The 24,499-nt window shown below is 46.2% G+C and overlaps 2 protein-coding genes across 2 annotated transcripts in view; one reads left to right on the top strand and one right to left on the bottom strand.

The window, feature by feature from the left end:
• The window catches only part of LOC102828227, a 95,199-nt gene extending 90,345 nt beyond the window's left edge, over window positions 1-4,854 (bottom strand). Inside the window, exon 1 of the mRNA XM_006839305.1 lies at window positions 4,646-4,854. Coding sequence (XP_006839368.1) covers window positions 4,646-4,854 — 209 coding nt within the window. The remainder of the gene's footprint in view (window positions 1-4,645) is intronic.
• An 18,123-nt stretch (window positions 4,855-22,977) lies between these two features.
• Window positions 22,978-23,715, top strand: LOC102829661 (neuroendocrine secretory protein 55-like). Its single transcript, XM_006839145.1, has one exon. It carries the CDS (start codon window positions 22,978-22,980, stop codon window positions 23,713-23,715), a length of 738 nt encoding a protein of 245 aa, XP_006839208.1.
• Window positions 23,716-24,499: the final 784 nt, after the last annotated feature.

Below are 24,499 nucleotides of genomic sequence, written 5' to 3'. Positions count from 1 at the left end.
AAGGAACACTTGTGAACGTGAACAGAGTATGTACCAGCATAGGTACCACAGTGCCGTTTGTAATAGGGTCAGGAAGAAATAACTTACATGCACACCAGTGGCTGTCTTCTCTGCAGCCCAGATACGGTCGTGTGGCAGTTAAAAAGAATGAGGCAGGTCTTAAGAAGAACATCAGGGAAGGGTCTCCAAGGTCGGCCATTGAGTGAAAATGCTACAAAGAAATATGCGCACTGCTTGTGCTTTTAAAAAAGGTATTTTTCTATGGAAACTGATCACTAGCTATGAAGTCAGTCAGCTTGCAGACATGTGAGCGGCGGTGTATGAAGACTGTGGTTGGTGAGGGGTTAACCTGAGCTGACTTCAGCCATAGGCCTATTTAGTATTTTCTGAAAATATTACATAATACCTGTAATTCATATATCACATGTACAATTAGAAATTAACATTTGAAAGTACGCACTGGACAGCTACTGGTCTCTCTATTTATCTGGAACCAAAGAGAAAGAAGGAAGACCAAGATTCCGTCCAGAGAAGGAAACCGTCTCCAAGACTGACCGTCTACATGAACCATGGCCTTCCTCTACTGAGACTGGAAAAATGAAATGGTCCCCGGCCACCACCACTGAACAATCGGATCAAGGCCACAAGAGATGGAACTGGACAGAAAGGGGTAACACATGTGGAACAGAACTTCAAATTCTGGAAACGTCCACACTCACTGTACCAGCTGAAACTGGAGAAATCTGGGATTATCTCGCCCTGAGATACTCTTTAAACCTGGAATCCAAAGTAGCCCCTAAAGTCACCATCTAACTTAGTATGTTTGCTCATAAAATAAAGAGCCTCACACTTGAGTCTTATGCTCTTTTAAAAATCTTCTACATGTACCCTGTAATTCCACTCATAGGTATAGACCCCAAAGACTTGAAAGCAGAGATTCCAAAGGAACACCAATGTTCACTGTAGCACTAAGTCACAACAGCTAAAAGGTATCAACCACCTGAATGCCCATCAATGGTCCATCCAGACAATGGAATACTAGTCAGCCAACAGGAGCAATGAAGTCTTGATACATGCTAATTGCGGATGGAGCTAAAAGACACGCCAAGTGAAATAAGCCAATAACAAGAGGACGATCTCATTTATATAAAAAGACAAGAAAAGGCAAACATATAGACACTAAAGTTTATTAGCGATTCCCAGGGGCGAGAAAAGAAAGGGTAGGGGGAAGAGGGTGATGAAAAAAAACGATACAGCTGATTATTGTAATTGCTGATAATGTTATTATACACCTATAAAAAATTACACTGGCAAAAGCTATGCGATAAATGTATTCACAATAACAACCCCCCAGAAGAAAAAAGAGTGGCAGTTGAGACTGTTTATGTATCAGCAAACACATCATGGGATTTGGTTCCTTGGATTGGTGGGTTAGGGTTATAGTTTCATGGGACATCCTAATGACATGTCTAGAGAGTTTCTGTTCTAGTTCATTGTGTAGTGTCTGAATTTTAAACACTTGTAAGCGACCACCAAAGCAAAACAGAGTTTCTATTCCCCGAGAGCGACAGAGAACAGGAAGAAGTGGACTGTGGCTAACTAGCACCATGAACAACTGCCCCCTTTGCCAAGAGACCAGAAGACCTCAGTGGAGCCTGGCTACCATTACTGAAGGTTTTGATTAAAGAGCCCATAGAAGAATCCTGATCAAAAGAGGGAAATGCAGAACAGAATGTCAAATACTGTTGGACGCTAGTCTTTCTGAAACCATGGAGGATGAATGAACTCCTGATACTGCTGCAGTGATGTAAAATTTTAAACTTTAAACCAAAAATATTCCCTGAAGTCATATTAAAACAAAAAATCAATGTAGCTTAACTAGTAAACAAGGACTGCCTCGAGCATTGTCTTTTTTTTTTTTTTAATATGAATCTGGTTTCCATTTATTCAATTTAATGATGGTCATATGAATATTTTAACTCATTACTCCATACTTATCACAAAGTTTCCAAAGTCTACCCAGCTTTCAGATCTAACTCAAACCCTCCCTGCAAACTGTACCATACTTCACCAGCTCAAATAAATCCGGCTTCAGGATGCCTGTGAACATCTATAAAATTGTCATCTTTACTACACATTCCTGAACTTCCTCCAGTGTTTGCTTTGACTGTACTCCAATTGGGGTGTGTGTACGTACATTCAATTGACTGAGAAGACTGCAAAGTCAATTAGATCAAGTTCTGCGGGGTCAGGAGCCATGCTTCAGTTGTCTGTTTTTAAAAAAGTTTTTATTGTGAATTGAGGAATCGGTTTTACACACGTCGTTTCATTGTGTATTCTGTTTTTTAACGATATCCTTCTGTGGGGTCGAACTGATAACAGCAGTGAGTTACTGTTAATGAGGGAAGAGCAACTCAGAAAAGGGGGTGGGGAATGGTTGTACACTTGAATCCCCAATGTCACTAAATTATACATGTGGAAAGTGTGGAATTGGTGTTTTGCTGTGCATACTCTCAACAACAAAGTTAGTCAATTTAGGGGAGAGGGAAGTCATCTATATGAGCTCTAGAGGAGAGACTATGCTAAAGCATTGATGAGAAGGTTGGTGAGCTGGGGCTAAGTCAATGGACCCAGAAGGATGGGAACACAAATTATGACAATGTTGATGCAATGTGAAAGAATGTAGCCAATAGCACTCCACGAAACGGGGAGAAAGTGTTGAATGGAAACATGTTTTTGCTGTGTATACTTTTGCCAAAAATGCAATTTAAAAACAAACCAAACCCACAAAACACAAAAAAGTAATAGCTGGAAGGAGCTATTATGTCCCGTTATGTCCTTGGTTTCACGGAGTAGATTTCTTCAAGGAGTCTTGAGAAAGATAGGTGCGCCTCGCCTGTACCTTGGTTCCTGAACTTGAGAGGCTAGTTGTAAGTAATAAATAACTGGTGCTTTTGAAGTTGGCTGGATTTTTGAATACCAGCAGAAAAAAAGAGAGTGTCACCAAAATATATTAGCTTTCACCTTGGCCAAGCCCTTCCCGGCTGCCGTGTGGCCTTTGCCAGATGATTAAGGGCATGGTATATAGTTCTATTTCTAGCTTCCAAACCACTTCTCACAAGCTCTTGCTTTGCTCTTTCTTGAATAAGGAGCCGGAGGAATCTCAGTTCTAAAGTGATCAAGAATGTGAAACTGTGAACTGCCCATTTGGATGCTGACAAAAAAATAGATCCAATATCAAGAGGGTTGACATTTGAGCCACTGGCTCATGTCCCACCTCTTCATGAAGATTCTCCATTTGGTTGGGGGTGGGGGGAAGGGGACTGAACCAAGACTAAAGAAACTTTCATCTAAGAGCTGGTTTTTGCCATTAACTAGCAGGTTCCACCCCTCTCTGAGGCTCAGTTTCCTTCCTTATAAAATGAAGAGACGAAGACTTGGGCTCAGTTTCTTCCAGCTCAGGTATGACTTTGGATGGAGACTCAATTTGGAGCTTCCCCCTCTTGTATCCCCCTCAACAGCAGGTTCTTTCTGCTGCTCTCTCTGATGACTTCTACACCCGTCACATCTTTCTGCTCACTTGACACCTTCCCACAGAGAGTGAAAAGGTAATTAAATTGAACATATCCAAGACAGAACTCCTGGTCTCCTCTCATCCCATAGAGGGGGGGGCCTCTTTCCATCTTTCTCCAGCCCAGTGGAAGGCACCCACTTCCTTCCACCTGGGCACCACCCTTGACACAACCAAGTCCCACATACATGTTGTTGGTCCAACCTCCTAAGTCATTCTCAGTGCCACGCTCACTGCCACTCTCACTTTTCTGCATCTCTATGGTCAACTATTTCCTAACACCACACACTCTCTCTCTAACTCCCCCTCAAAATCCAGCCCCTACTCAGGCCAAGGAGCTCTTTAGAAGACAGCTTGGTAATGGTGCCTTCAGTCTTCAGAACCATGGTTACACATGGTCCTAGAGCTATTTAAGACAAAACAGAAATGGCATTCTGTTTGTCGGGCTCATGAGGCCCTACAGACTGGCCTCACTTCCTCCCCGAGCCCAGCCACCTGCTAGGAGATTCTGAAATACACTCAGCTCTCTTCCAGCAGGGGGCCCACAACCTCGCGGTTCCACTCCTGAGCCCGGGCACCGTCCCTGCGGCCATCACTCTTCAGGTCTCAGCTCAAGTGTACACGTATCGTTTTCTTGGGAAAGTATTCCTGACATGTCCAAATCCAGGGCGGCTTCCTCTGTGGTATGCTCTGGAAACATGTATTGATTTCCAACTGTGCCCTTAGCCCTGACTGGAACGAAACCCTCCTTCAGGACACAGCTCATCTCCAGGGGCCCCACCCTGTGTGGAGAGTGGGATTCAACTCACCATACTAACAAATCATTACCATTTTGATATTCTTTACACAATCCAATGACATTCGATGTGCTTATTGACCGAGTGCATTTTTGTAGGTCAAACTCTTCCTCCTCCTAGGACTTCCCATCATTAGGCACTAAGGGATACCTGGAAATCGGACTAGACAAACACCCAACTACACTTACTGGCTCCTCTAGCCTTATTTTAGGCTCTTTCTGTCTGTCTGGGTTCCTTGAGATTTTCGTCCACTAGTCTCCTGTCTCTTGGCCTTTACATCTTCACCGCCATCATCCTCACCACCTTCACCATCAACACCACTAGCACTCTCACCACCAACATCATCACCACTACCCTCACCACCTTCACCATCAACACCAGCACCATCCTCACCACCAACATCTCCACCATCATCCTCACCACCTTCACCATCAACATCACCACCATCCTTATCACCACCACTACCATCTTCACCACCTTCACCATCAACACAACTACCATCTATCTTCACCACCAACATAACCACCATCCTCATCACCACCACTACCATCTTCACCACCACCTTCACCATCAACACCACTACCACCCTCACCACCATCCTCACCACCAACATCTCCACCATCCTCACCACCTTCACCATCAACACCACCACCACCATCTCTACCATCATCCTCACCACCATCACTATCAATATCACCACCATCCTCATCACCACTACCACCATCTTCATCACCACCTTCACCATCAACACCACTACCATCCTCACCACTAACATCTCCACCTTCACCATCCACACCACCACCATCCTCGCTCACCACCAACATCTCCACCATCCTCATCACCACCTTCCCCATCAACACCACCACCATCCTCACCACCTTCACCACCAGCATGGCTACCATCATCACAACCTCCATCCTCATCACCGCCATTAACCACATCATCACCTTCACCGTCATCACACTGTCACCATCACCATCGTCACTGTCACCACCAATGACAGCTGCCATCAACTGAGCTGTGTGTTCAGCATTTACTTATTATTGACCATTAGCTGGGCCCTTTCTATATGTTTTCTTGTCTCTATAGCCCTGGAGTTCTGGTGTGGTGCTGTAGGATGAGTACTAGACTGTTAGCCAAAAGTCAGTGGTTATGTACTGTGGAGCTGGTTCCGACTCATAGCGACCTTGGACAAGGTTTCCAAGGCTGTAAATCTTTACGGGAGCAGTAAGCCTGGTCTCGCTCTCATGAAACAGCTGGTAGTTTTGAACTGCTGACCTTGAGGTTAGCAGCCCTACTTGTAACCACTACCTACCAAAGTTCCCTTGTTGTTGTTGTTAAGTGCCGTCAAATCCATTCTGACCCACAGTGACCCTGTACAGGGTTTCCAAGGAGAGGCTGGTGAGCTTGAACCACCAACATTGTGGTTCAAACTGACTTTGCAGTCCAGTGCATGAACTCACAGCGCCACACCAGGACGCCACCTTAGAAACCTTAAAGGGTCACTGAGTCTGAACCAACTTACCAACAACAGTTCTAGAAGGAAGATTCTACTGCCTTACTTTGCAACTGAAAAGGTGAGGGTCAGACAGGTTGTCACCCCCAGCCTTCCTGCTCATCTCCCTCAAGGGATACATACCATCTTGTACCCTTTTGAGACCCACGCAAGTCCTGTCAGAAAGAAGACTTCAGAGGAAAATCCCTTCTAAACAACACAGAATGAGGTGTCCCTATGCTATCCTTTCAGTACAGAGGTATAGGTTGTACCCACTGCCATCTTTTCAGAGAACACAGCCAGGCACCGATGATGAGAATGGAAAACAAAAGAGTATGGATAGCTAAGTAGGTGATGTGCCTAACTAGAAGAATCCAAAAGGACAGCTAAGAAAAATTTAAAAATAAAAAAATATCAGAAACACTAGAAAGGTCTAGCTTTTCTAGATGTTGAGATTTCAGACAATGTATTTAAAATGCTAAAAAAAGAAAAAAAAAAAAGCACAAACAAAAGAAAACTGTGGGATACTGACATGGGTTTGTCCACTTCAAAAAAAAATCTGCTAAATAATTTTTTAAAACACTAAATATAAACAAAATTTTAAAAACTCTAAAGTCATTTTAAAAACAAAAGCAACACTTCTCTTTCCTATCAGTGTGGTTGTTGCCAAGTGCCATTAGATCAGCTCCAACTCAGTGACCCTATCTAGCGTTTCCAAGGAGCAGCTGGTGAGTTTGAACCGCCAATCTTGTGGTTGGTTAGCAGTTAGGGCTTCTCCTACAGCACCCCCCAGGACTGCCCCCCCAGGACCCCCCTGTGAGATGGTTAACAGCAGGAAGCACGTGTTGTCTCAAACCCAAGGCTTTCCTGAACCAGTTGAGGTTGGCGAACAGTTCACCCCATCATCTCTGGTTTTCTCATTTCACGATGGGAAAGTTGACTTCGTTCTTTGCTGTTCCTCATGCAGGAAACCCTCTGTAAAACCTTCTAGAAATACTGTTTGTTTGAATAGGCCTCATAAACCATCTACAAGTAGCCAAATGAGAACAATGGCCCGAAATCAACAGCTTTCCTGTTGTTGCTAACTGCACGTCAAGTCGGCTAGAACTCATGACGACCCTTTAATAGGGTTTCCAAGGAGGGGTAAGTGCGTTTGAACCGCTGACCTTGTGGTTTAGAAGTCCAGTGCTTATCCTACAGTGCCAGCCACACCAAGACTTTAATGTCTTTCCTATAAACCTTCATAAATAGCTTGAAAATATAATAAGGGGAAAAAAGTATTTTCATAAGAGCAACAGAAGTATCAAATCCTTGGGGCACAACTTCACAGAGGACATATATGAGAATTACAAAAAGAGAGCCTGAAATCTTAATGGGAGAAATAAAAAGAGACTCAAATGAATGAAGAGAGAAGCGATACTTCTGGCTGAAGAGAAAACATGGGAAAGATGACAACACTTTCCAGGACAATTTAGAGATTAAAGGTAATTCAGGTCAAACCATTGCCAAGGTCACGAGAGAACTTGATATAAAATGGTTCTTATATTCATCTGGAAAAACAAATGACCAGAACTCTCAGAAGATTCTGAGAATCCGCAGTGAGAAGGCAGTTGTCCCAGCAGATCTTAAAATATAGTACAAAACTATGATCATTAAAGCTGTAAACCAATCACAGAGAACACCAGGGGGAAGATGTCACAATGTAACACACCGAACATAAATAAACTATCTATCTACCTATCTATCTATGCAGTCTACACTATGCACAAAGCTCGGATTGCAATGTTTTTTCAAAACCCTCATCTGAGCGGAGGATAAGAGGTATGTGTGTGTTTAACTAATTAAGCAGCATTAGAAATGATCATAGTGACAAGCTCTAAGAAGCAGAGTTCTTAACAGTGTGAAAAACAAACCTCTTTAATTCCTATAGATTTTCAAAGTTTATCTCCACCTGATTCCTGGAGAGCTTATAATCAGAAGCCCAATTTGACAGTTAATTAAACCCATATTGTTCTCTAATTGGGGAATGTGAGTATCTGAGAGAGCTTCTGGGGGTGGGTGCACAGGCGGGATGGAGGCTTCCTCTTCTGGCTCCTTCCTCTGGGACCCCCACAGTCCTGAGCACCAAATAGCTGGCACCCACTGTTTTTGTGGGGCAATGTCCGAACATCACAGATTGTTGCTCCAAGGCTACTTTAAATCTGACAGGAATGCCAAGCTTCCTTCAAACCAGTCCAGAGCTCTGAGTTTGGACCAACAGAGTCCTCTGACTCTTTCTCCTCGGTGATCCAGGATGGAACTGGGAGAGAAGTGGAATTTGCTGGGATTTCTAGACCCACAAAGTAAAAGACTCTCATCTGAGGATGGTCTGGAGATTGTCATAAGCAGCCCCCCCCCGCCCCCCATTTCTTATTTGTTGCTTTTACTCTTATGCACCTCTCCCTTCTTCCTGTTCTTTCGTGATTTTGTACTGATCACACCCTTATTATATGTTGTCTTTCCCTTAGCACTGGACCCTTAATCACAAGGTTGCAGGTTCAAACCCACCAGCTGCTCCTTAGAAACCTACACAGGGTTGCTATGAGTCAAAACCAACTCATTGGCAATTAACAACACGATCATTTACTTAAGTGCTTTTTCCTCCCCCTATCTCTGGAACCAATCAAAGACATTTTTTTTTTTTTCTGCATGTAAGCCTTTCTTTGAATTTTATATAGTGGACTCCGGCATTATTTGTCCTTTTGTGATTGACTTATTTCACTCTGCACAATGTCTCCCAGTCATCCACTCTATGAGGGGTTTTGTAGATCGTTCATGATCCTATAACTGTGGGTACGTACCACACTTTGCTTCTCCATTCATCCACTGTTAGACACTTAGGTTTTTTCCATCTCTTGATTCCTATGAATGATGCTACAATGAACCTGGGTGAACATGTGACCGTCCAGGCACCAGATCTTACTTCTTTAGGACACAGGTATAGAATGCAGTTGCTGGATCAAATGCTATTTCTATTCCCAACATTTTAAGGACGCAGCATCCCATTTTCTATGGTGGTTGCCACATTTCACAGCCCTGGTGTGATGCTGTAGGATAAGCACTCAACCCAAATCGCCGAGTCGGCAGTTCAAACGCACCAGCCACTCCTTGGAAACCCTATACAGAGTCACTCTGGGCTCGAACTGACTCGACAGCACTTAACAACATGGACAGTATGTGACAGCCTAGTCACATTTACTTTGCTATAATAGCAGATTACCACCACTTACTGTCACTTTGTCCCACTGTGGTGGCTTGTCTGTTGCTGTGATGCTGGAAGTTGTGTCGTCTGTATTTTAAACACCAGAAGGGTCGCCGATGGTGGTGAACAGGTTTCAGCTGAGCTTTCAAACTAAGACAGACTAGGAAGAAGGAGAGAGAGAGAGAGAGAGAGAGACCACTGTTGAATGGCTGGCCACTGCAAACCTTATGAATAGCAGCAAAACATTCTCAAAAACAATGCTGGAAGATGAGCCCCTCAGGATAGAAGGGTCTTAAATAAGACGGGGGATGAACTGCCTCCTCAAAGTAGAGTTAACCATGATGACTAAGTGGAGTAAAACTTTCGAGACCTTCATTTCCTGATGAGGCACAACTCAAAAGGTGGAGAATCAGCTGCCAAGATCCATGGAAGTAGAAATCTAGGGAAATTAGAAGTTGTCAAAAATGAAATGGAACACATAAAGGTCAATATCCAAGGCATTAGTGAGTCCTGCTGTGGCTCTGTGGGTTAATGCACTGGACTGCAAAGTTAGTTTGAACTGCAAGGTTGGCGGTTCAAGCCCACCAGCCACTCCTTGAAAACCCAATACAGGGTTGCTATGAGTTGGAACTGACTCAATGGCACGTAACTACAACAACAGTGAGCTAAAAATGGACTGGTATTGACCATTTATAATCTGACAATTATATGGTTTACTATACTATAGTACAAATGAAAAATTCAAGAGGAATAGTGTCACATTCATCATCAGAAAGAATACTTATCTGACTTCCGACAAGATAGCAGATGCACTACATGGACCCTCTACAACAACGATATGAGAGACCAAATAAAACAGACATGGTGGGAACTCTCTGGCACCCTGAACTTCAGAAGGAAGGTCAGAGAGGTGGATGGAGTGCTTGCTGGGAGAAAGAGAGGAGCAGGGACGACTGGTGAACGGTTGACCTTGTGTGCAGGGCATATTCATGCGGGCCACAGAAAAGGTGCGATTTCCTCCTTTCCCCACGCTCCCCTGGTGACCAGAACTGTGGCCAACTCCTACCCTCACCCATCCCCAGCGCAATTCCTGCTCTCTACGAGTTCCACGTGGTTGGAAGCCACCCTGGCATGAGGTGGGGGTTGGCTGCACTGCCCGGGTACCAGTCACCCTGCCCTCAGTTTCCCTGTGGTTCTAACAGATGCTGAAAGCAGCTCCAGCCAGGGCTGATCTGACTGCCCTGAACACAGATAATGCCGAGGCCAATGAAACCACATCTGGGACCAGGAACTCTGCTGCCACATCCCTCCCACACCCACCTTGTGAGTGCTTTGAATTGCAGGAGCCCACCAAAGATTTCTTCCCTCTGGGTCCAACAGCTGCACTTTGTGTTGTTACACATACAACAACCCACAATGCCCTGAAGACAACAGACCGTCTTAGCACGCACACAAAAAAACAAGAGAGACTGACTCAAACAAATGACCACGATGTAGGGCCAGAAAACAGTTCTGAGGAAGGAAAGGTAATAGAACTAACTGACAAAGAATTCAAAAGAATCATAATTAGGTACCTTCAAAGGAATGACAGAAAGCTTGAGGGTCGCAAGGAGAATACAATAAAAACTTTAGAAGCATTCAGGAAAACACCAAAGAACAAACATAAAAGACATGCACGTTTTGAAACAATACAAAACCTACAATTACAAATCCTGACGGTTAATAATATAGTAAGATCTCAGAAAGGGCAATGCAGTAGATAAGAAGTTATGGAAGCCCGAAGTAGTGAGCGTAAAGATCCCAAAAGACAGTCACCAAGACATACCATAGTCAAACTGTCCAAAATCAAACACAAGGAAGAATCCTGAGAGCAACTCAGAAAAACAAAAAGGTACCTACAAATAAGACTAAACTCTGATTTCTCAGCAGAAACCATGCAGGTAAGAAGGCCATGGAATAACACATACTGAACTCTCAAAGAAAAAGATTGCCAACCAAGAATCCCATAACCAGCACAAATGTCCCTCAAATATGATGGTGAAATTAAGACATTTCCTGATAAACAGAAATTAAAGGAATTGCAATGACCAGACCAACTTTACAAATAACCGTCAAAGGGTTTTCTTTGGATCAAGAGCAACCACAGTAGAGAACTACCTGAGATTACCATACATGCCAACACCACCCAGAATGCAATCCAGATACAGAAGTATTTAAAGTAAAACAAACCTACATACAATACTGAAACTAGGGAGCCAGAGGTATCAATGTATAATGAAGTCAACTACAAAGCAAAAAGAAGAAATAGTATAGATACAGAACTTCCAAATGGCAAGGAAGTAAAACAGATTTCAAGAAAAAACAGATGTTTTAGGCAGGGGTAAAAGTTAATAAGTTACAGGTAACCTAAAAAAAGAAAAAAACCAACAACAAAACATCCTGCATATCAAAATAAAGGGAGAACTTAAACATTAACACAACAGAGATGAAGATGACAAGAAAACCCACAAACAAAACAAACTCAGCATCAAAAATTATGTGGAACAAAGAATCCAGCAGCACCACAGAAAAAAAAAACACACAGAAAAATCACAACAGTCAATTCATACCTACTGAAAATTACACTGCATTTAAATAGATCAAATGTCAAAAGACATAAGGAGCAGAATGTATAAGAAAACAGGATTCTTCAGAATACCTACAAGAGACATAACAAAAAGAAGCAGATCACCTAAAAGCCCATCAACAGAAAAATGGTTAAATAAACTTGGATACATATACACAGTGGAATACTACAAAACGCTGAATAATGATGAATCTGTGAAACACCTAAGAACATGGTTAAACCTGGGGGACATTATGCTAAGTGAAATTAAAAGGACAAACATTATAGGAGACCAATGTTGTAGCAAGTTAAAAAAACAAGATTCTCTTGATAAAACAATCTATAATGGTTACAGGGCAGGGGGAGGGAAAATTATTCATGGGTTAGTGGGTAGGTACATGTTAACATGGGTTACAGGCAACATACAACAAAAGGAATGTTAGCGGAGTTAGGGCGAAGGGGATGGGAAACACAGGGAGGAAGGCAAGAGTTAAAGTGAATAGAGGTCAATGCTGTAGGTGCATGGAGGGGATTGCAATCATGTAATGAAGCAAAGTAGATGATTTGCTGAATGTAAAACTGATGATCTGCTCTGTAAACCTTCATTCAATTCACAATAAAAAGCTACAAAAATTTTAAAAAGGACATTTCAAGTCATATCTTGAAGTACAATGCTGTCTGTGATAGGATAATATCCATACACCTATAAGAAAGACCAGTTAATACCACTATTATTCAAATTTATGCACCAACCACTAAAGCCAGTGAGGGTGAAATTGAAGAAATCTATCTACTCCTCCAATCAGAAATTGATCAACGTGCAATCCAGATGTATTGATAGTTACTGGGGATTGCAATGAGAAGGTTGTAAACAAAGAACAAGGGTCAGTAGACGGAAAAGATGGCCTTGGTGATAGAAATGTTGGAGGTTATGTAATAGAATTTTGCAAGATCAATGACGTATTCATTTCAAGTACCTTTTTAAAATAAAAGACTAGATGCATGGGCCACACCGGGTGGAATAGTATGGTGCCCTGAATTTACCTGACGTGGCTTTTCTATCCTGTGCCTTCGTAATTCCCACCAAGGGATTGGGTGTGATCATGCAAACATGGTGTCCAGGACTCTAAAGCAGGGATTAGACCATCCAGAGGCACATTAGTTTTACCCTACCGATGATGGATGATGTGTTGCTGCCATGAAATATCGAGCCCAGATATGAAACAGAGAGTGCTGTGGGAGGAATAGCTGGCATTAGAAGTGGAGTTCACTGCAATAGCGGCTTCAGAGTCATGGAGCCACGAGTGAAACTTTTGATTTTGAAATGGTTCCTTTGAATTTTGTTACTTGTAATGGCATCCTGGTGTGGTGCTGGGCTGCAAACTCCAGCTTCTGGAGTTAGTTGCCTAAAGCAGAGGTGGTTGTTGTTAGGTGCCATCCAGTCAGTCAGGTTAATTTAAGCTGTTTAAGGAGCTCTGGTAGCGTAGTGGTTACAAATCGGGCTGTGAACCGCAAGGTCAGCAGTTCAAAACTACCAACTGTTCCGTGGGAGACAGATAAGGCTTTCTGCTCCCATAAAGATTTATAGCCTCAGAAACCCTGTACAGGGTCGCTAGGAGTTGGAACCGACTGGATGGCAAAGCACATAATAACAAACAACAACAGCTGATAGGGGGCCATCTAAATTGCTGATAGTGGCTCAGGGTCTACTGAATCCACCCTGCCAGAGGCCCAAGGCCATGTGCATTTGAATGGGATTAGTCTAAGGGTGGTCCAGGAAAGAGAGAACTTGAATGTTTTTAAATGGTTTGTGTGTTTGACTCTCTTAGGGATATTAGTTTTTCCTGCTACTGTTGTAAAACACATACATGTGTGACAATATGAATATTGTGTTAAGATCACAGAGAGTTTGTAATCTGCCTCCAGCCTATTTTAGACTGGATTTGCTAAGAGAGTTAGAATTTGCCCAGAAATAGACTTTTTTGTTTTAGGTCTTTGTAGACTATGGGGCCTTAGACATAATCCTGAGTCCCACCCAAAACCTTCAGAGTTGGTACAGTTGCATTTGAAAAGACAAGACCCAACCCCAAATGCTGAGAACAGATTTATGATAGAAAGGGAACTGCAAGAAGAAAGTGGACAGTTGATGACTTTTTGAGTTTCAGGTAAGCTGGGTAAGCTGTTTGTCTTGGAGGCATCAAGGCAAAAAGTCTGTGCCCATCATAGAAAACCTCCCTCCCAGGACTGAAGGTTAAAGGGAGTTGGTGAGTACCAGTGAGTATGGTTGCTGAAGTGGGGGAGACAGAGTAATGAAGAGAGGAGCTGACTCTGGACATGTTCCATAGACACCTGTTAAAGTTGGGATAATAGAGGGAGAAGAGTAAGGGATGGCTGGTCTGAAGTTTAGGGAGTTGTGCAAACTCCTGAGGCCATGGGCACTGATCTAGCCCCTGGGTGCTAGAGCTGACAGGGAAGGGATCAGCTGTTCTAAGTGCAGGGATGTGTGTGTGTGTGTGTACTCCAAAACTTGTATCTGGTCCCCATTTGATCTAGTTTGGATGGCTAGGGCTAAGCAGACCAGATGAAGATAAAGATGTTTGATGCTGTGAGCAAGTATAAATTGCTAGTTTGATAGACTGGACTTTTGCTTATGGTTGCAATTGCTAAAAATTCCAACCAGAATAGAAGATTATTCAGATCAAGGACCATACTTGTCTCCTCAGTATATTGGGTGATTGTTGTTGTTATGTGCCGTGGAGTTGGTTTTGACTCACAGTGACCCTGAGAACAGGGTTTCCTAGGCTGTAAATCTTTACAGGAGCAGAAAGCCTCATCTTTCTCCTGCGGAACAGCTGGTAGTTTTGAACTGCTGACCCTGAGGTTCACAGCCCGATTCGTAACCACTATGCTACCATAGCTCCTTAGTGATGGGCAATTTAGACATTGACTCTCAAAAGTGAGGGGACCATAAAGGCATGAAGTGGCTGGCTTACAAGCTTTCATGAGTGCACTTAGTCTCAGAATGAGGGGGACTAAGGGAGAATCCCCACTCAATAGCTTCCCCCTTTCCAGGGGGTCTGGTGAAGAGAGGGTGGGGGTGGATGCTGAAAGGATTTTATGATTTCAATATTGAGTAATTATTAGCAGGATTGTGATGCTCAAAACAGTAATTGTAGAAGATGTATAACTAAAAGGGGGTATTAATCCTTCATTTATGAAAGACAATGGCTAGACAAGCTAGGGGTAGCCTGTGGTGCCTTGACTTTACTTGATATGACTTTTCTATTCAAAGTCTTCTTGATTCTCACCAAGTGATCCACCCCTGGGATGAGACCATCGTAAGACAGGTTAGTTTTATCCTACTGATGATGTGTTGTTGCTATGGGCAAAACACTGAATGAGGCAAAAAGCATCAAAAGAAGATGGAAGGAGTATACTGAACAATTCTCTGGACAAAATATTCAATGATGCAGAAATCCTCAAAAGAAGAGTCACTGTACCAAAAAGAAATGGTCGATGTTCAACCATTTCAATAGGTAGCATATGATCAAGAACCAGTGGTACTAAGGGAAGATGCCCAAACTGCACTGAAGACACTGGCGAAGAACAAGGTTCCAGGAGTCGATAGAAGACAAGTTGAAATCTTTTGACAAACTGATACAGCCCTGGAGGCACTCACTCATCTATGACAAGAAATTTGGATGACAGCTATCTGGCCAACTGATTCAAAGAGATCCATATTTGTACCCATTCCAAAGAGAGGTGATCCAATGGAATGGGAAAATCATAGAACAATATCATTAAGAAAAGCAAAATTTTGCTGAAGATAATTTTAAAAATGACTGCAACAGTATACCATCAGGGAACTGTCAGAGGTTAAATCTGGATTCAGAAGAGGACGTGGAAAAAGGGATATCGTTGCTAACATCAGATGGACCTTAGCCAAAAGCAGAGAATACCAGAAAGATTTTTACTTTATTGACTATGCAAAGGCTTTCAATTGCGTGGATCATGACCTACTATGGGTAACACTGTAAAGAATGGATATTCCAGAACGCTTAATTGTGCTCATGAGGAACCTGTACATAGACCAAGAGGCAGTTGTTTGAATAGAACAAGGGCATACTGAATCGTTTAAAAACAGGAAAGGTGTGTGTATTCTTTCACCATACTTATTTAATCTGTATGCTGAGCAAATAATACGAGAAGCTGGATTATATGAAGAACATGGCATCAGAATTGGAGGAAGGCTCATTAACAACCTGCGAAATGCCGATGATACAACCTTGCTTGCTGGATGGAGAGAGGTCTTAAAATATTGATGAAGATCAAAGTCCACAGCCTTCAGTATAGGTTTCACCTGAATGTACAGAAATCATTTTGTTTGCATGTATACAGCAGTCAAGAAATGACGTAACATATCGCATTAGACAAATCTAACGCACAAAACCTCTTTTAAAGTGTCCCAATGCAAAGGTTTTAATCAGAGGGCTAAGGTGCACGTGACCCAAGCCATGGTATTTTCAATAGCCCCATATGCATGTGAAAATTGAACAATGAATAAGGAAGACCCTAGAAGAATAGATGCATTTGCGTTATGGTGTTGGAGAATATTGAAAGTTCCATGGCCTGCCAGAAGAAAAAGCCGATCTGTGTTGGAAGAAGAGCAGCCAGAACGCTTCTCAGAAACCAGATGGTGAGACTTCTGTCTCTCATACTTTGGATGTTATCAGGAATGACCAGTCCCTGGAGGACATCCTTCTTGGTAAAGTGGAGGGTCAGTGAAAAAGAGGAAGACCCCCTCAGGAGATGGGTTGGCACAACGGCAGCAGCAATGGGCTCCAGTGTGACAATAATTGTGAGGATGGCGCAGAACCAGGCAGTGTTTCATTCTGTTGTGCACAGGGTCGCTGAGTCTGAACTGACTGGACAGCACCTAACAATTGCCGTGGTGAGATCATATCATGTGTGCTTGGCTGCCTGAATGGTGTCTTTGGTGACATATTTGTTCATGTCCCCTGCGCATTTTTAATTGGATAACTTGTGGTTGAGTTTTCATGTCTTATTTCCATAGGCCTGAACCTTTAGCCTCCTGGTTTTGTGGGTTTCTTTACTAGATGAGATCCATTTCTATCCTGGGTCCTTATGAATCAGTTCATCTTAGCATTGGAGGCGGCCTTATTGATCACCTGGTCTGGCACCTCGGCGTTCTTATGTGCCAGGGAAGACAGGGCAGAAAGAAAAGACTGCAGTTGGAGACCCGATTGGCCCACTGGAATGCACCTTGCTGTAGGGTTGCTTTGATGATGAGTTAGGAGAGTCATGCCATCTTGTCATCTTTGGGAACCACACACCCTTCCACCTGCAGGAAAGGATCGGCAATGGATGGCCTTGTGGATACGCAAAAGCAAGCGAGAATAACAAATACCTCAGAATCCCGTTCAACTCCGAGCAGGGCTCCAGAGGATGGGGCCGATTCCCCCGGTTATGAGGACGGGCTGATTACACAGCCCAGACTCATTTGCCTGAATGATAATTGCCTCAATTCTCCACTTTACTCTCCACATATAGAAATGCCCCTATCCACCCGAGCCTCAGTGACTAGACATGTAAAATTGGTCTAATCAGAGTTTGAAGAGCCTCAGTTGAAAGGATTTCTCTGAGTGGGAGCCTAACCGTGACACGACCAAGGGTTTCTCCTCTCGGCGCTCACCGCTCCCACCCTCCCTCCCCGAGTCTGAAGGGGTGAGTCAGAGTCTCAGCTGAGGAGAGGAAAACAACTCTGAAGCTCTCTGTCAATGCTGAAGGGCTGGAGGAAAAGGTGGGATGACCAGGCGAGTCGAACAAAAGATGAAATCGTGAGCCAAGGCCATTATTCTGGACAGCTAAGTGTCCTTTGCCGTCAGTCAGACGTGTTTCCAATTAGTGCCCACCAGCCACAGGCAGAGGCAGCTGGTGTGGGGGGCAGAGGTGGACATCTGCCACTGGAGCTATTTGGGCCAGAGTATCTCTGGACAGTGGGTCTCTTGTTGGTCATGGGGAAGAACCCCAAAAGCTAAGAATGAGTTGGTGGTAAGCAGACAGATGGAACAAGTACCAATGTCTATAGGACAAAGCAGGGTCTAAAATGGGGACCAGTGAGGGCCAAAGCAGAGAGCGGAGGGCATCATTTCCAAGAAGGGCCTGAACCCTGAAGCCCACCCTTTGCTGGAGTGAGGAGGCCTTCAAGGTCTCCCATCCGTGTGACACCTACCCACCTAGCCCTGCTGGCACCAGGAGCTTATTAGTAGGTCCTCCCCTGGCAGAGGTGGGTGGGTAGAAGCAGCTCAATGGGGTGCAAGGTAGGAGTCCAGCTCCTTAAAGAATCCTGTTCCTCTCTGGGCCTTTCTCACTGTAAGGTACTGCAACCCCCAGCATGACCTGGGCAAAGTCCAGCCGTATCTAAACACCATGAGTTATTTCAGCTTGCTTTCAGTTCTAGAACATTCCCCCCAGTGAGAGCCCAAAGGACTCGTTGAGTCTGACTGGCAGCAATCCAGTACCCTCGAGGAAGGAGCCACATGGCCTTGGGGATGGGGGTGAGCCTGTCTGACTGATTGCCACAGCGAGGAACAGGGAACACCTCCACCTTGCTGAATTCATTTAGTCCCAAAGGACAGTTTCAGAAGCTCTCTACTCCCCAAAATAGTCCTTCTCAGTGACTGGACTCCTGGTGTGGCACTGCAGGATAAGCACTGGACTGTAAATCACAAAGTCGGTGGTTCAAACCCACCAATGCCAAGTTATTCAGCTGCGTCTCCCTCCGGGGCAGTCAGTACAGGGTCTAGGGCACGCTAGGTGCACAGGGACAGGCAGGTGCGAGATGAGCCTCCCGTGGTCTCATGAAAATCAAAGGGAGATCTCAATCGGGGAAAGACCCACCTCTTTCAACACACCACCCGATGGATTCTGCCCCGGCTGATTCTCATGGTTGTCACCCAGCTTCCCTCTCCTGCTCCAGCAGTTGGTGTGGGCGTACTTGTTTTGCACACGTTGGTGGTCTGCTCTTGGAGATGAACATTGGGAGAAGACAGCCCCAGTGTCTCTGTTCTCCTTGTAATGCCAGAACAGTGTCTTGGTCACACGAGTGACTCAGTGTGTGATTGCTAAATAGTCGATTTCATTTTTAATTTCCGAGACCGCTCCAGGAGGAGAGGCATAAAGGATCGATGTGATTAATAGATGGACTGGCCTAATGTCTTTGCTTCAACAAGTGAGCTGGAGAGTCAAGTGGCTCAGAGCCCTGCCGACCTGCTGACGAAAACCACCACCTTAGAGCAGGGCTAGCCTCCGCCGCCTGTCTGCCTGTGTCTCCAAACCGTTACCCTGTCACCGAAGCCACTTATGCTGTCAAACACTTCCAAAATAGAAGTGGAGTCAGAAGACTGCCCATCAGTCAAGCCCCCAGCCCCTCTTCCACATCCACCAGGTGCCGTTCATGGAATCTGAGTGGAAAAGACTTTTTTTTTTGGGCTGGCCTGGGAGCTCCAACCCTACTCAGCTCATGAATATGGAAAACATCTCCAATATTTGGTCACCTGTCCTTTGATTTCACAGCACTGCTGACAGTCAATAACCACCCGATGGCCAATTATGTTTGATTCCTAATTGTCCGAATACTCATCCTTGGGCTGGACTGGGCACCCTGTTGTCACCACAACCCATGAGTCCTGGCCACCTCACATAAATCTTAAAGCCTCTTCCACATGACGGTTCTTTAAGGGTCTGAAGACAATATTCTTCACAATCCATTCAAATAAGAACCATATTGTATGATACTGAAATGAACTAGAAATGGTGCTTTCCTGAAAGTCCAACAGGTTTTGGAGCCTCCCTTCGGCAGAGCCCCGAAGGTGATATATGACCACGCTTTATTTACCTTATTTACCGGCAGACAGACAGAGCCCCTTGTTCCGGAGCCTTGTAACACCCGAGGCCGTTCATCACCAGCCTGCCCCTTGTTGAAATTCGCTCTGCAGTGAGCACTTTTTAAACTCACGCACGTAATGCATTTTAAAGAGCGTTTTCTGCACAGATCCATTTGCTTGACCTCAGCTTTAACTGTGAGACGATACAGCGTTTCAGCGAATGCCGACCGCGCCTCCTGGAGTCTGGACTGAACAGCCTCACTGAAGTGTTTGTATCGCGACAGGGCTGGCAAATGCAATGCTTCTGGTTTTCGTTTGTTTGTTTTGAAATGCCCGTTGGCTGATTAAAATGCATCTTACAAAGAAAGGGCATTACGAATGCAGAATCTAGTCCAAAAATATGTATTATGTAATGCACTCTTTTTTTTTAAAAAACAATGCAGATGATCTCCGTGTATCTGTATTAAAGAATTGGCTCTATACAGCCATCTCCTTTACAGGCAGAAGCACTCTATCTGGAGAACCAAGGAATTTCTTCTGGATGCCCAAGAGGCATAAGCAACTGCATTGGTATCTGGCATGAATTTCTATTGAAAGTGCATTTACCAGCACCCAGGTACTCCCCATATCTCCCCCCCAATGTGCCCTGAAATCCACTTGAACAACATCTTTACACTGTAAACTTTCAGTGAGGCTGTGCTAATTGGAAGGCATATGGCAGGGAGGGTCACATGAACAGAATCTTTCCTATCCGACGTCCCCTGTCAGTGGGGGATGAAAGGTACCCCCACAGCTCCCAACACTGCTGTGTGGTGTCCTACAACAACATCCACACAATGACTGGTGTCTTAGAGCTTGTGTAACAGGCTTCTCTGGCAAGTATTAGAGTATGCAGCAAACCGAAACAGAAAAGTGGGTCCTCTCAGGGGTTTCTCCGACCAATCTCACTTTATTAGATCACTCGGTATCTCTAGATGGCTTCAAACGAACTTGCAGAACACCAGACACTGGAGAGGTATGGCCAAGGAGCCAGACCAGGAACATGGAAGAACACCCATAGCCCAAATGCAGAAACAAAACCTCAACATCTCAAAAGCAACCACTAGAATCTGAGGACGAATTTGCCTCTGCATTTGTCTGCTTAGATCTGAAAGCAAGGGATCGGGGTCCAGCCCCTCCACATTTGCTAACAGAATCAGACACATGTCCAATTCAGCCACTAGGCTCCAGGATCACCCTCTAAGAGGGAAGTCAAAAGATTAGAAGAGCCTCTATTTTCAGTCTCTCTACACTGACTGAAGGAGCTCTGGTAGCGTAGTGGTTACGAATTGGGCTGCGAACAGCAAGGTCAGCAGTTCGAAACTACCAGCTGTTCCATGGGAGAAAGATGAGGCTTTCTGCCCCCGTAAAGATTTACAGCCTGGAAACCCTGTACGTGGAGTTGGAAATGACTCCACAGCACATAACAACAACAACAATACTGACTGAAGAGTCCCAGTGTGGCGCTGTGGGTTAATGCGCCAGACTGCAGAGCTGTTTGAACTGCAAGGTCGGCACGGAGGTTCAAGCTCACCAGCTCTTCGGAAACCCTAGGAAACCCTATATAGGATCGCTATGGATCGGAACGGACTCGACGGCAGAGGGAGGGGCTTTCCATATTTTAACAGGTGATTATGATTCTGGAAACATGTACAACCAAAAGGCAGCAGTCAGATTCCAGAAGGACCTCAAGAGTTTCTCAAATACTGTCCTTTCCAGAGCCAGGATCATCCTAGTAAGGGCACAGAGCTCCTTTGATTGTATTCATTTACTCCAACTCTTCTGTCTCCTATAGGTTCAGTAAGATGACTTAATGATGTCTGGTCAGGGCCTGGGTTGACCCAATTGTTTTCTCAGGTGGAACTCAAGCTGAATAAGTGATGTTCTGAAGAATGACAGATTTGAGCCTTAAGAATCCTCTCTGGTAGCGTAGTGGTTACGAATCGGGCTGCGAACTTTAAGGTCAGTGGTTCGAAACTACCAGCCGCTCCGCGGGAGAAAGATGAGGCTTTCTACTCCCGTAAGGATTTACACCCTCGGAAACCCTGTACAGGGTCGCTATGGGTCGACTCCGACTCGAAGGCACTTAACAACAACAACAACAACTGTCCCTTTAGTTCCTAGAACAGAACTTGGCCAATGGCAGGCACTGCATACCTAGTTATGAATTAACTTTGTTGGAAAGCCTATGGAAGAGATTGCTAACCGGCCATCCTTAGGAGACAGCTGGCTGTATATACTGAGTATCAGCTGGGGAAAGGGGTGGGGGCTGGGGGTAGTTTTGCTGAGGAGCCTTCTGACTACCAATTCCAGCTAATAAGTCTGTCTTCCAACAGTGGAAGTAGCTCACGGTGATCTAACAACCAACAGATTGCCACAGCCTCCCATGACCTGGTCTGTACTAGTACTTCTTGAGGAACATGCTTATGTGGCCATGAAGCCATCCAGCCAATTGAGACAGTGGTAGTGGTGGTGGTGGTGGTGGTGGCGTTTTCTGGAAACTTCGCTAAGTAGAGTCTTGGTAACAGGTCAGCCAAAGCCAAAGCTTGAGGTTACTAACCTCCAACTGCTAAGTCCTCGGGAAAGTGCCACGAGCCGGAGTCTTCATCCCCTTGAATATCTGCAACCTTGAGGTCCGGTTCTGAAAGGTTTCAGGCTTTGCTCGTTGTATTCATCACCCTAGAGAAGTTGGGGAGGGGGAGGCACCCTAGAGGGACCTACGTCCAGATGTCCAAGGATACTAACCTGTAGCTAGCTTGTTGGACTATCATTGCCAGCTCCTAGTCCCCAGTCCCCCGTTTGCCCCAAATCCTTTCAAACAAGGTTCCCTCCTGCCACCTGGCGGCCCACCAGGGTCTGCACCACAGACTCAGCGCCACGGCGCCGCTCGCGAGGAGGGGGCCCCCTCCTCCGTACTGCACATGCCCGGCAGAAGTCGGGGCGCGCAACTTTGCTGAGCCTCTGCGCCCGTCCCTCCTCGCCTCAGTCTCCTCTTTCCTCTCCTAGGAGAGAGGAGCAGCGCAGTCCTCTCTCCAGAGTCTCAGACTGCGAAGTCTGAGACTTAGCGAGAGGAATCTAGCAGGAGACTTCTCCCTCTCCCCCAGCCTTCCTTTTGATTCAGAGGCAGGCAGAGGCGCGGAGCTTTAGAAAGTTCTTGCTAAGTCCACGGAAGGTAGGTGCTTCCTTTTTGCCTTCGGGCCGAGGTGAGGCTGGGATCTCCGGACCCAGCTTCTCAACTCGGAAGGTGCACCTTCCCCACACGCATCGGAGCCGCTCTCTGCAGAGCCAGGGAGCAGGTCGGCTTCTCGGTGTGCGCCTGAGGATGGATCGGAGGTCCCGGGCTCAGCAGTGGCGCCGAGCTCGCCACAATTATAACGATCTGTGCCCGCCCATAGGCCGCCGGGCCGCCACCGCGCTCCTCTGGCTCTCCTGCTCCATCGCGCTCCTCCGCGCCCTTGCCACCTCCAACGCCCGCGCCCAGCAGCGCGCGGCGGCCCAGCAGCGCCGGAGCTTCCTTAACGCCCACCACCGCTCCGCCGCCCAGGTGTTCCCCGAGCCCCCCGAGTCTGACCACGAGCACGAGGAGGCCGACCTCGACCTCTCCCTCCCCGAGTGCCTCGAGTACGAGGAAGAGTTCGACTACGAGTCCGAGACTGAGACCGAGACCGAATCTGAGATAGAGTCCGAGACCGAGCCCGAGACCGAGCCCGAGACCGCCCCCGCCACTGAGCCCGAGACCGAGCCCGAGGACGAGCGCGGTCCCGTGGTGCCCAAGCGCCCCACCTTCGGCCAATCTCTCACTGAGCGTCTGCACGCGCTCAAATTGCGGAGCCCCGACGCCTCCCCGAGTCGCGCGCAGCCCAGCACTCAGGAGCCCCAGAACCCCACCGAGCGGGAGGAGCCCCAGCCCGAGGAAAAGGATCCGCGGGACCCCGAAGAGACCGAGGCTCCCAAAGAGAAGAAGCAGCAGCGCCGCTGCAAACCCAAGAAGTCCGCCCGCCGCGATCCATCTCCGGAGTCCCCTTCCAAGAAGGGGCCCATCCCCATCCGGCGTCACTGATGGAGGACGCGCCCCAGATTCTCCTTGTTTTCTTTGATCCAGGTTAGTTACCCACCACTAAATTGGGGAGCCCGAGGGCAGTGGGGGAGAAGCGGGAGGGCCGGGGGGGTAAGGAAAATGGGCTGGGAGGAAGGCGGGAAGAATGCGCGGGGATGGCTGGCTAGCCCTGGGAAGGGCGGTTTAACATTGTGAGGTGGCAGGAGCCCCCCAGATTTCCCCAGGGAGGCAGGGGCGCCCCGGAGGCCACAGGCTTGTTGGACGGCGGGTGCCCCTTGCGCTCGCTGGAGACAACCTAAGGTCTCTGAGCCGGTGCCACGAACGCGCAACTGAATCCCGGGCGTGCCTCAATTTCCGAGCTGCATACCCAAATAACACCGGTAAGTCACTTGTTTTACGTGCTTTTTTCCCTCCTAGCAAGAACCATCTCAAAATGAGTTTGCCTTGGCGGGCACCTAAAACGTGCTTTGGAAGTGCGCGCGCAAACTTTGACAAAGCCAGAGTAGCTGCGCTGTAGCGACACTGTTGCAATGTGCGAAAAGTAATCAGAATGGGATTGGGTGAGAACTCTGAGGCCTCCAGCTCCTGGGGGAAGGCTCACGCGCGCCGCACTTAAAGAGGCTCGGCTCCCAGAGCCCAGGTCCCGGCGCTGCCAGTTTGCGGCAGACGGACCTCGGCGCCTATGCCCCCGCGGCTGCGCGCCAGTCTTGGTCGCCGCCTGCCTGAACGCCAAGGCGGCCGGCTGCCAGAGAGCGTGCGCACCTGCTCGTGCGCCCCAGAGCCGACC

The sequence above is a fragment of the Chrysochloris asiatica genome, unplaced genomic scaffold (assembly GCF_000296735.1).
Source record: "Chrysochloris asiatica unplaced genomic scaffold, ChrAsi1.0 scaffold00023, whole genome shotgun sequence".
In the NCBI taxonomy this organism is placed as follows: Eukaryota; Metazoa; Chordata; class Mammalia; order Afrosoricida; family Chrysochloridae; genus Chrysochloris; species Chrysochloris asiatica.
This window is presented reverse-complemented; position numbering and strand designations above follow the sequence as displayed.